The sequence below is a fragment of the Lineus longissimus genome, chromosome 10 (genome assembly GCF_910592395.1).
Source record: "Lineus longissimus chromosome 10, tnLinLong1.2, whole genome shotgun sequence".
NCBI classification, from domain to species: Eukaryota; Metazoa; Nemertea; class Pilidiophora; order Heteronemertea; family Lineidae; genus Lineus; species Lineus longissimus.
The window spans coordinates 12,719,130-12,732,583 of record NC_088317.1 but is presented as its reverse complement, the minus strand read 5'-3'; the positions used below and the strand labels follow the sequence as shown (position 1 = coordinate 12,732,583).

The 13,454-nt window shown below is 42.1% G+C and overlaps 1 protein-coding gene across 1 annotated transcript; it reads right to left on the bottom strand.

The window, feature by feature from the left end:
• Positions 1-12,369: 12,369 nt before the first annotated feature.
• On the bottom strand, positions 12,370-12,942 carry LOC135494353 (uncharacterized). Its single transcript, XM_064782271.1, has one exon. The coding sequence runs from the start codon at positions 12,940-12,942 to the stop codon at positions 12,370-12,372; it is 573 nt and encodes a 190-aa protein (XP_064638341.1).
• Between the last annotated feature and the right edge of the window lie 512 nt (positions 12,943-13,454).

The window sequence follows — 13,454 nt, the reverse complement described above, 5'->3', positions numbered from 1 at the left end:
AGGATTTGTCAAGTTCCGGGAAAAATGGCGGTACCTATGGTCAGCCCATAATAGTGCCCTAAATCTGACCACTATACCGTGTCCCCACAAATTGCTTGGTCAAAAGCTGTTTGCATTATTTCATAGATCCAAATATTACATCTCTAGGGGTTTTACGTAATTGGCATACATGTACAACGTTTTGATATTGTTGACATTGTATTTGTTACACAATAATATCAAGGATGTACTATCAAAACTTTGAGAATGTTTTTTGTATTGGTTTCCCACAGACAAACAACCTATTGCGGAAAACTAACAGTGCCAATATTATTGCTCCCCGCATTCATGCCACAAAGGCCTTCCTTAGCATTCATATTCATCATCTGACATCAAGATTTGTGATGTGGAAGCAGGTGCACAGCAGAAAGCAAGGACGTCATACCGGCCAGTGAAGCTGAAAGGGTAGATGTCGTCCTGGGTGCCGACAAATGGTACCCAGGTTCAAGATCGACTGGACAATAAGCACCCTGGGTGCCATTACACTAGACAAACAGCACCCAGTTTCTTCTTCTACACTTTTTCTAGACCTACAGCCGAGGTTGGCCCCACGCTCACGGAGGTCACGTGTCACGATAACCATCATTTTGCAAGATGGCGACCGTCCCCGTTTCCAACCGCGCTCTAAAAATCTTTCTTTCATCAATTCCATCTTATTCAAACGGGGTATTCGTCTCTAAGGAGAGATAAAGAACCTATAGGCCTAAACGCTTTTTTTTCTGTTTATCTGTTCTTTTTATTTCGCGCACTGCTTATGCCGCAAGTACCACGGCGCGAGATAAAACGAGATTGCAAGAAACGTCCACGTCCCTAAGATCCGTAAGCCAGGCAAAAAGAAGCTGGGTGCTGTTTGTCTAGTGTAATGGCACCCAGGGTGCTTATTGTCCAGTCGATCTCGAACCTGGGTACCATTTGTCGGCACCCAGGACGACATCCACCCTTTCAGCACCAGTGAAGGTTATACAATATTAAGCCTATAGACTACATTGTATGTGTGTTTAAGGCCCCCTGACTAGCCTACTTGTATTTCAATACCTTGGTAGATAAGTACTTCTGGTACCATAACACTTTGTGAATCCCAGCTTTGCTGTTCTGTACATATGTATGTTTATTCTTGGTGCTGTTGTGATGATGAAATACAATATACAATGCGATATTTGTTGGTCATTTGTTTCATTTTCATGGTCAAATGTTAGATTTTGAAATATTGAGTTAGGCAGAGCGTATCATTATTGGGTAACCTTTTTGGCTCGCCATGTCTGTACAAAATGCAGTGGTCTTATACATGTACATATAAATTTGAAAAATGCTGTGCTTATCATCACACTGTATACCCCTCATCCTGACTATATCAGGCCATTTCACTCGATACATACCGACTCCCTCAATGGAAACATGTGTAAGGAGAAGTCGTGTTGTAGGCTCTGTTTGCAAGAGGATGTATACCCCTTTATAATAGCCCAAGACTAATTTGTGGAGCGTGATAAATTGGAGAGGGTGTTATTCTGATATAGAATGCATTTTTGCAGATGCATGTAGAAGAAGATATGCTGAATTTGTGTCCATTGAGTGTGAATTATGGAGGGTAGGTGATAAAGCTTGGAACCAGTGAAACCTTGACAAACAAGGTTTGAAACCAGTGATAAACCTTGTAATCAGTCCTAAAAATGCATAAAAACATGAAATAATGCCATTTGAACATGAGGTGGTTACGAATCAATATTTGGAGCTTATTTTTACATGATCAGATCGGAATTAGACGGTAGTTTAGAAATCAGTCGCATATCTGATTCAATAATCTATATTTTAGAACAACCCAGTCATACCTCGCCTCCAGTGTACATTACTGATCTCCCAAATATAGGCAAGCACGTCACGACACGCCCATCACACACCCATAATATGGACCAATCAGCGCTCCGCTTACTACGCCACCACACGGGGCCTATTTGAACTACGGAGCGGTGTGATCATACAGGGTGATACAGAGAAGATTGACTACATCATGCAGTACCGCCTGGCACTTATCCGTAGAAACGTAGAAGGTTTATTACCGAAGGTTTTAGCCGGGTTTGGAGATGATAAATGTGAATAAATTCCTTCGCTTTGAGCGATTTCGTACATATTCATGTACACATCGAGGGATGTAGAGTATAGATATTTTCGTGATGTATTGTAACCAGTTCTAAGCGGACACATTTTTAGCTCACCTCTTAGCAGAGGTGAGCTTATCCCATACCGTGGCGTCCGTCGTCCGTCGTCGTCGTCGTCGTCGTCGTCGTCGTCGTCGTCGTCCGTCGTCCGTTAGCAGGGCACGTTTCGTAACTGTTAGAGCTATTGAGTTGAAACTTGGTACACATGTACCCTTATGTAATGACACCTTGGAGACCATAGGCAATATCTCCCTTAATAGTAGTCGGGAAATTTTGAAAAAAATATGGTAGGTACTTCTAGCAAAGGTGCATCATATATCCTCCGGGTTTTTGATTTGACCTCCTTTTCAAGGTCACAGAGGTCAAATGGTGTAAATTGGCTGTTAGGATGTAACGATGGCACGTTTCTAAACTGCAATGACTATTGATCCCAAATTTGGTACACATTTACCCCTTAGTCAGGTGATCTCAGGGACCGAAGTTTGGTCCAATATGATTCACCACTTGACCACCAGGGGGCAAAATCCAAAAACCTTAAAAATGTGATTATTCCTTAACTTCTTGCCCGATTGCCACCAATTTGATATCATGGGTACATCTAACCACCATACAGTATATGTCACACAGGTTTTTAATTTGACCTTCTTGTCAAGGTCACAGAGGTCAAATGGCGTAAATTGGCCGTCAGGCCGTAACTATGGCACGTTTCTTAACTGCAATGACTATTGATCACAAATTAAGTACACATGTACCCCTTGGTCAGGTGGTCTCAGGTACCGAAGTTTGGTGCGATCTGATTTGCCGTTTGGCCTCCAGGGAGGGGGCCAAATCCTAAATTCTTCAAAATGCCATTATTCCTAGTATTACTTGCCCGATTGGCACCAATTTTATATCATAGGTACATCTAATTCTAACAACCATTCAATGTGTCACCCGGGTCTTCTTTGATTTGACCTACTTTTCAAGGTCACAGAGGTCGAATGTACTGTAAATTGGCCATTTTGGGGAAATTGTAATTGCTTGGACCTACATCAAACTTAACACTACATGACACAATACCATGCTCTTTATCCATCTTTCCTCCACATGAGGTGAGCACAATGGCCCTGGCCATTTCATTTAGTGATTCCCGTGTGCTTGTTTGTCATATCTACTGAGCTTTATTAGAGCATTATATACACAAATGATTCTTCTAATAAAAAAGTTTTATTTTAGTATATTGAATACAAAACAATCACAAAGCTTACTTTTGCTTTCATCGAAGAGCAATAATTAGATATTTGCAATAGCGGCCCGTCATGAATATAAGTTTTTTTTTTAACTACAATAACACATTTCCAATTCATTCAATGATGACGTCATCCTCCACAAAAAGGTTGATTCTGGAACTACTGGCAAATTGCTATCAATAAAGTCAGCTGGGACGAGATTGGCAGTTGGGAGGGTATAAATCGTGGAAGGAACGCGCCCGATTTCACGCGGTACTTGCACAGTGATTCCACGGTTTAGTACTGACTATTCCAAGGTTTATCACTGGTTACATGGTTTCACTGATTCCAAGCTTTATCAACTACCATTATGGAGTGATTACCGGTACATTCCAGTCTCCTGGATCACGATTCGAAATTCCGTTTAGCTGTATGTAGTAGCAACTGCAATCTTTCGGTTTTTCGTCAAACGCCAGGTAAATTCGTGAGCTGGTTAACACTTAATGCGCCCAAAATATTTCAGAAACTAGCCCTTCGGCAGTATTTATGCACTTGGGTGGATAGTTAAATACTGCACCAGTTGTGACCACGACTGCACTGATATTAGTTGCCTGCTTTCTGTGACAAGGGATCAGAGGCCAATGTTTTTGTGTGATATTGGGAGATCCAGAAAACTTAGTCGAATTGTCATGCCCAAGATCAAGTAGTGGTGGATTTAGAACCCGGGTTGCATGAAGTACATTTTACAAGTCCCCCTCCCTTTGTACTTGGAGCAACAATTTAAAGTGCTTCAGTCCAAGTTTAGCCGGTCCCAGAGATGGCAGGAAAACCGCATATTTTTCACTTGTACATGTAGATTTCAAATTATTTCTTCGGCAGGGCCCTCTTACCTACCAAGTATCCAAGTGGCACTTTCACTGACCGCACCCCTTCATAAGTTTTCTAGGTCTGCCACTGTGCAAATACTTTCAATCCGATGGCATGAAATATCTATCGCACCATGGAATTTCAAAATGTTGCGAAACAGCATACAGGATTTCACTCTCCTATGTCAAGGGCAAAATAGATAACTGCATTTGGCTCCGATGCATCTGTAGAAAAAATCAGCGCATAGTGTCTGAGGTATTGGTCACAGCATTTGTCTCCTTGCCGAAGGAGACATGGATCAGGTAGGAAAAAGACTTTATCAATTTTGTCTCCAAGTCGTAGAAACAGGAGGCGGCGAACACAACTCCATGCTGGTAACAGCATCTGCCTCCATAAAGTTAATGTGTGTTAATGCTGTCTTTTACTGCCAACAAGCATATTCTATGCTTGCTACTATTATAAGCCAGGTAGACATCATAGTTGTAGAACTACTCCTGTTGTTGTCGTTAGCTGGCTCTTTGGTTACTGCAGTGGACTGTGCCTTACTGACACTGTCCGAATCCCCACACAGATGAAAAGGCCTGAAAAAACTAGTGAGGATAACAGCCAGCCCCGGCAGCCAGTCGATCACAAACACCATCAATTCTTTCTCCCTACACAACGATACCAACTACATGTAATGCTATGAAATAAGAAAGGTCATAAAACAATATAATGATAATAATGATTATTTATATTGCTCTTAATGTATACAAGGATACTATGGCAAAATACAAACAAATACAAAGTACAATATAAAAATACAAAGATACAGAAAATTGCAGCAGATAAATGATGCAGAAGAGGCGCATAAATTTGCACTATGCTTGATGTGTCTCTTGTGAGAGTGCATTGTTTCTTACATCCCAGATATGTTTTAAATATTTTCCAGTTTTAATTATAAGGGGTTGTGTGTCAGAGTTCAAGGTCATACACATTTTTACCCCTCAGCCGAAATGGGCTAGAGGGGTATTGTCGTCATGTGCGCCGTCCGTCCGGGCGGGCGGGCGTCTACTATTTGGTTTCCGTCGATTTCTAGAACGGCTTTGACGATCAATTAAATACTGTACCTACTCAGTTATACCGACAGTCCATTAAATATACGTAGATCAGCGGACCGCCTTTTTCACCATGTGACTGTGGTAATGCTTCTCACGTGGTACATATAAGCCCCGGCAACATTTTAATATTCATTTATCGGGGTCAGTTCAAATGCAATGGAAATGTGATCTGACAAAAGTCTGTTCAATAGCCGTGTCGGCGGGTTTCATGCCTCACGGATTGGCTTTACAAGGCGATATTCAGGTTGTTTGAAATACAGGGTGTCCCAACATTAAAGTTGCAATGCTCCTATTCATTAATCGGGGTTGGTCAAGTGCATTGGAAAAGTGATATGAATCTAGTTTCTAAGTCTCGTATGGGGAGTCCAAGACCTTCTGTGAATGTTTTGATCTTGGCCGATCGCTGGTGCAACCAGCAGGTCTATAGTGACCTCCGCCTATGACTTAATGTGTGCAATCATTACAAAATGGCCAAAAACAAATTAACATCAAGAGCAGAAGAGGGAACCATAAGCTGGGGTGTACAGTCGCACTTTGCTGTACCTTAGAAGGAGAAAAAGCGCCAGCTTTTGTCATCATCAAAGCTGCACAGGAAGGCCCATTGGTACGGCGACTGCGGCAGAATTGTCCTGATAATGTACGGGTAGGTAAAAAATTGATTTCTTTTCAATCCCGACAAACACCGCTTTGCTATAAAAATTATAAATAAAAGTATGAAATGTTGGTTCGATGACTATCAATTGTAAATTTATCTTAGTGTTAGACAACTGAAGACATGTACCAGTTTTTCTGGCTGCACTGTAAATCTGGATGTTTTTAAAGAAAACACATTTACATGTTATTTCTGTTACAGTTTCAAAACACTTATGACACGTTTTTTACTCAAGATGTGTTTAATTTCAAAACACAAATTATGAAAAGAACATGTGTTCTGTTTATAGTTAAACACTCAATTAAACGGCAGGCGTCTAAGTTTGTCTTGCACGTTGCCTCAGTCATCATTTTTTGCCCCGGTATACCTAGGTGTATTAGACATGTATTAAAACAGTAAAAATTGATGTCTTTCAATTTCTGAAGCTGATTCACTGTGTTGTAAAATAAAACACTAGGCGTTCACCAGGTTTCCTGTATTTTCAGGTGATTGGAACGCCAACTGGATGGATTAGACAGGAAGCTTTGAAGTTCTGGCTCACTGAGGTTTTCTGTCCTTTTGTTGATGGAATCGAAAGAGAGGAGGTAGAGGACAATTCGCTATTGATAATGGATCGCTGTCGTGTTCATCTGCAGGAAGAATTTCAACTTCAAGCCGCTGATGTTAATGTCGTTACTCAGTACATTCCCCCTGGGTGTACCTCGATTGTGCAACCATTGGATTGTACAGTTATGCGGGCCTTCAAATCAAGAACGCGCAACGAATGGAAACGGTGGGAAAAAAAACGGATGCAAATGGAAGTTGTCCAAAAATTCAATGGGAAACCGTTTTGAACATTGTTTCAAGATCATGGGATGCAATAGTGCGTGAGGCCATCGTGAGGTCGTGGGACGTGGCCGGGCTTATGCATGATGGAGCAGCAGCTGACCATGATTTGCTATTAGACAATCAGGAGATGGACGATTTTGAAGAAGATGGACTTGGATTTGATGACGAGATTGACATTAATTAGTTGATTTGTTGACTTAAGATGTCAATGTGTTGGAATTGTTATGTAAGAATGTTGTTTTTGTTTGAGAACCTGTTTGTTCAGGATTTATCAACTGTTGAATAAAAAATGAATCTTTACATTTTAATTTTAGTCTTTCATGTCTGACAAAATGAATCAAGGAAAATGAAATTGCCACCAATCTTTTTCTATTACCCTTGGCATACCGGTAACAATGCACTCTCTGTTCATAGCTAAATGCCCATAAAGCTTATTGATTTTTTTGATAAAAGCAATAATCATCAGCAAGTTGTTGCTTGACCGCCAGCAGGGTTCATTGGAACGTTTATTTTGGAACACCCTGTATTACAAACAGCCTGAATATCGCCTTTTGAAGCCAATCCGTGAGGCATAAAACCCGCTGACACGCGCTATTGAACATACTTTAGTCAGACCACATTTGCAATACAGTAAACTGACCCCGATAAATGAATATTAAAATGTTGCCGGGGCTTATATGTACCACGTGAGTAGCATTACCACAGTCACATGGTGAAAAAGGCGGTCCGCTGATCTACGAATATTTAATGGACTGTCGGTATAACTGAGTAGGTACAGTATTTGGTATGTACATTGGGGGTGACTAGAGGAAGGTCCCTTTCGAAAACGGGCTTGTTCCGATTATCAATATGGCCGCCAGGGCGGCCTGTTTGCAATTGGTTTCCGTCAATTTCGAGGATAACCGTTTGTCCGATCAAATTCATTTTTGGTGTGTACATTGGGGGTGCTTAGAGGAAGGTTCCTTTCGAAAACGGGCTCGTTCTGATTCTCAATATGGTCACCAGGGCGGCGTGCTTGAAATCGGTTTCCGTCAATTTCGAGGAGAAGCGTTTGTCCGATCAAATTCATTTTTGGTATGTACATTGGGGGTGACTAGAGGAAGGTCCCTTTTGAAAACGGGCTTGTTCCGATTATCAATATGGCCGCCAGGGCGGCCTGTTTGCAATTGGTTTCCGTTAATTTCGAGGATAACCGTTTGTCCGATCAAATTCATTTTTGGTGTGTACATTGGGGGTGACTAGAGGAAGGTCCCTTTCGAAAACGGGCTTGTTCCGATTATCAATATGGCCGCCAGGGCGGCCTGCTTGAAATCGGTTTCCGTCAATTTCGAGGAGAACCGTCCGATCAAATAAATTTTGGTATGGTCGTTGGGGGTGACTAGAGGAAGGTTCCTTTCGAAAACGGGCTCGTTCTGATTCTCAATATGGTCACCAGGGCGGCGTGCTTGAAATCGGTTTCCGTCAATTTCGAGGAGAACCGTTTGTCCGATCAAATTCATTTTTGGTATGTACGTTGGGGGTGACTAGAGGAAGGTTCCTTTCGAAAACGGGCTTGTTCCGATAATCAATATGGCCACCAGGGCGGCGTGTTTGAAATCGGTTTCCGTCAATTTCGAGGAGAACCGTTCGTCCAATCAAATTCATTTTTGGTATGTACGTTGGGGGTGACTAGAGGAAGGTTTCTTTTAAAAACCGGCTCGTTCTGATTCTCAATATGGTCACCAGGGCGGCGTGCTTGAAATCAGTTTCTGTCAATTTCGAGGAGAGCGGCTTGGAGGATGGAATCAATTTTTAGTGGGTGTAGGCCTAATGCAGTTTTGTAAGGGGAAGGTTCCTTTTCGAAAATCAGTGCGATTCGAAATTCAATATGACCGCCACGCTCACATCCTCAAAATAGGTTTCCACAATTTTAATTTCCATATGCAAACTAGCCACTCCACTAAGCCAACTTTACCCATTATCTTACCTTCAACCTTAATAGGCTGAGGGGTTATGCTCGCTTTGCGATGCTATTTTTTATAGATCTGACAATCCCTCACTGAAGACCACCACCTGGGTAGGACCATGTATTCTACCCCACCACACAAATGACTTTGAACAATGCAGCGAGCGCAATGGATACGTACGTGTACATTCTATCTATCGACATGCTTGCTGATTGTAACCTCAATCCCAATGAATGTAGGTAAAAAGGTACAGGTAAAAAGGTACAGGTAAAAAAGTTAGGGTAAAAAGGTTACAGGTAAAAAGGTACAAGTAAAAAAGGTACTAGGTAAAAAAGGAATAGGTATAGTGTCTTTATTGTCAATGCTATGAACTAGCGCCGGGTTAGCAGTTTTGTCAGGTTACTTTCGTCGAGGCACTGGTACTGCCATTTTTCCTAGACCTCCAAATCCTAGAGCAATTAGAACTCTTTCCAAACAATTGAATGCTCATTTCAAGGGCGGGAGTCTGTTCATTGGAAAAGAAAGAACAGCCTCCTGCCCTTGAAATTAGCATTCACTACGTTTTGAAGGAGTTCTAATTGCTTCAGGATTTGTCAAGTTCCAGCAAAAATGGCGGTACCTATGGTCAACCCTTAAAGGCCATATATCAAGGTTTGAAAACATGCTTGATACTCATGAAATATGTTGAGGGTTAAAAAAACAAGATCCCAGACATTAAAAAAATTCTAATAATAAAGTCATTATTTAGTTATTTCAATTTTCACTTTTAAACTATTTGAATTTCCCACCACACACAACTTTAGATTAGTTCCACATGTGGCCGCTTGGGATTTTTTGATGACGTAGATCAGGTCAGTCAGAACAAAGCAAGATGGCTTCCGCATACAGTTCAGAGAGTGAGAGCAGTGAATTTGAGGATGTTTTGGTCGATACAGAAGGATATTTAAACTTTGAGCCGTACATGTTCGAGCCATTAATATCACTAGATCATAATGAGAGTGATCATTCGGACGAAAGTGATTAGAATTTGTGGTTAATCAATTTGCATGATTGACCTGCCGATATAGCAAAGAAGACATTGATAGACGGTTGCAGATGCATAACATGTATGATTTTTGAACAGACTAATGTTGCACAATATTGTTTCGCCTCGTCAGTGTTGTATCGCCAGTTATGTCATGACGCTGAACTACTATTGAAAAGTGACGGTATTATGCACAATCATCTTGACGTGACGATATAATGCCGTGCAACGTTAGATAGCCCTAGATGTCAGATGACAATAATCTGTCATTGACAGTGGCTGTCACTGACACTGACCTGTGTCGCTGTCACCTTGCTATGGCTGGAACACAAGAAGACACTATGCGGTATCACAGGCCCCAATAGGGCCTACACATTATGTATAACAACCGACCTCAGCAGCCTCGGGCATTAAATGCAATTGACATGGTTGGAACAGCTGTTTTTAACAAGTGGCATTTAATATTCAGTTGGATGCAGATATCCGGCTTCATGTGATAATCCGTATCGATAAAGTGATCACTGCAAAGTTTGGCCGAAGGCCCAGGCTTCCAACACTCCAAACGTTTGCACTTCCGAATCCACAGCTTCCTCCTCTCTCGTTCAACTGGCTTTGGAAATTCATGAAAATGGGTCCCATCCTTCATTCGATTGCTTTGTGCTATCCTTGACACAATTCGGAGCCACACAATACACCATAGTGAATGAAACACATTACTTCCAGGTGTGCATAATTAATTAAGGCCCTCCTGCTTTTATGATTGCATGACATGTACAGATAACCTGATCTACATCACAACTTTTGCTGAACCCGCCGCCTGGCTCTAACAAGCCAGTTGCTAGCCTGATTAGGTAATCAAGTTGTCAAACACATAATTGGCTATATCTTCAAAATGGATGGAGCTAATTGCATTTGGTTTTCTGTATTGTATAAAGTGTTAGGTACACTTTTGAAATCGTCTTACAGCAGAAAATGGCAAAAAACCTTGATATATGGCCTTTAAAAGTTAAGGTAAAAAAGTTACAGGCGAAAAGGTACCAGTAAAAAAGCTATCGGTAAAAAAGGTATCGGTACACAAGGTATTGGTAAAAAAAGTACAGCTAAAAAAGTACTAGGTAAAAAAGGTATAGTGTCTTTATTGTCAATGCTATAAATTAGTGATGGGTTAGCAGTTTTGTCGGGGGTTACTTTCGTCGAGGTACCGGCACACATGTCAGGCTGTTCACTTCCAACTTTCAATCTATTCATTGAAAACCAACAGTATTTACCATGTGTGGTTATCGTTTTGAATGGGAATGAGAAAATGGAAGATGTTAGGGAGAAATTTATGAACCTGTGCTTGTCATTCCAGGAACTGGCATTTCAGGTCGTTAAAAGGACAAAGTCCCGAGAACAGAGTTCGAATTAACTGGTAATTAAATAGAAAATGGACTGTGATTATAACTTCATAATTAATGAACCAGAATGTAATGAAGCCACTTTTGAGTATTACTTATCAGATCAATTAAACATAAAATCTATTACTTTGAAATCAATATCCCTTTACAATTAATGGTGGACTGGTGATTTTCTACCAGAGGGGTCAGGCATTTCTGATAGCTTGTTGAATTACTTAGAACGTTAGAAAGCGATCCATTAGACAAGAAGGAATTGTGCATTGAAGCAGGCGGCACATCATTAGATGCGTCTTTGTTCGCCGTATTGTTTTCTGAATTAATTGCAACTCGGTCGACAATAAGCGGCGACCAAATTTGTTCTCCGGTTTACTCGACATCAAACGACTTTTTCAATGAACAAATTTCTTTATTGTTTTCTCTCGGGAATTCTACATGACTAAAAGTGAAGTGCTGCCGCCTATACTACTCTGGCAGAATTAAACGTCTCACAAAACGAAAGTCCTTCTCAACATTCCCCTCCTCTTGGCCCAGCTGTAAGGGTTGGCCAATCCAAAATCCTTATCACTCAATCCACTATGAAAGTCCAATATAATCCAATGTCTATTAGTATTCGTCAATTCTAGTGAAAGTCCAATGTTGAAATATGAAAGTCCTCTATCAACAATGATCAGATATGAAAAGAACGATTAACGTCACTTTTATTCTCGAATCAGAGTCTTTCACATCCATCTTACGTCACTGACACATTATCGCACTTGGCAAAGTTTGCTAACCGGACGTGTTAGATAATTTCCACCAGTTGTCTTCACCTTGGCTGCACGGACAATATCATCCTCTCCTAGATAGACTTCGGTGACTCTCCCTAGGACCCATTGACCTCTGGCTTGCTTCTCACCGACAATGATCACCAAATCTCCAAGTCTCAGGTTTTCGTTTTCGTATAACCATTTCCGGCGGTTGTGAAGAATTGGTCATGCTCATGCTGCCATCGGTTCCAAAAATGCTTTAGGAGTGACTGCACATGCCTCCATCGTCTTCTCGGGTTGTGTCGCAGCTCATCGGTTGATGGTGGTGCCAACTGACCTCCCAACTGACCATGAAGGAAATGGTTCGGCGTCAGGGGTTGCGTGTCGTTTGCATCACTGCTAGCTGGCATCAGCGGGCGGAATTTAACAACCCTTCAGCTTCCACAACGAAGGTATGGAATTCTTCATCATTCATCTCCGCTTCTCCAATAGACATCTTGAAGGCACGTTTCGCTGCCTTCACCATTATCTCGAATACACCCCCGAAGTGGGGTGCACCTGGAGGGTTGAAGTGCCATCTGATGCCTGTAGTGTTCTGGTATCCAATCGTCTTCTTCTGTACGGTGTCCCAGTCGATGGCTCGGACTAACTCCCGGAGTTCTCGTTCTGCCGCGACGAAGTTGCTGCCATTGTCTGTCAATGCATCTGTGGGAACGGATCTTCTGCTGGTCATACGTGATAAGGCCATGAGGAATCCGTCCGTATCAATCGTGTAAACTGGCTCTAGACGAGCCGCTTGTACTTGCAAACACGTGAACACAGCAAGATAGCGTTTTGTTCGAACTCTGCAGCGACTCTGTTTCGTGACGAATGGTCCCGCGAAATCGATCCCACATTTGGCAAAAGCTCTGAGCGGCGGATTGAGACGAAATCTTGGGATTGGTGCCATCTGCTGATTTACGGGTTTCGCCTTCTGTAACATGCACCTTGCACACTGGTTCTCCCACTCTCGGACGGCCTCTCTGGTACGTAGAACCCAGTACTTCCTTCTGATAGCACAAATTGTGGCCTCTTTGCCCACGGGATGACCTATTTTCTCATGATCAGGCTGTGATTTCCTCTAGAAACATCTCCCTTTGTGCCTGGCGAACAAGACGAATCTTCGGCTTCCTTTAACTCGTCCACCGTCAACTCAGCAGTCCAACTGTTCAACCCATCTGGAAGTGGCTTCTTTAGGATCCATTCGATGCTCCTTCGCAGGAATCCCATCCTCCGGATAAGACGGTTGGTATCACTCCATCTGCTGGGATGCAACTCGAACTCCTTGTCAGCTGGTCTTATATGATACGTGGGTGATGACTTTTCGCAGGTTTCTTGCTCGATGGGTGTAGCTACTTTATTCTCCGGCCACTCAACAGGCTTTTCTTTCAGATACTGTGGTCATTCCCACGATAGGCTTGAACTGGCTAATTCGGGTACTGTGAGTCCTCGGCT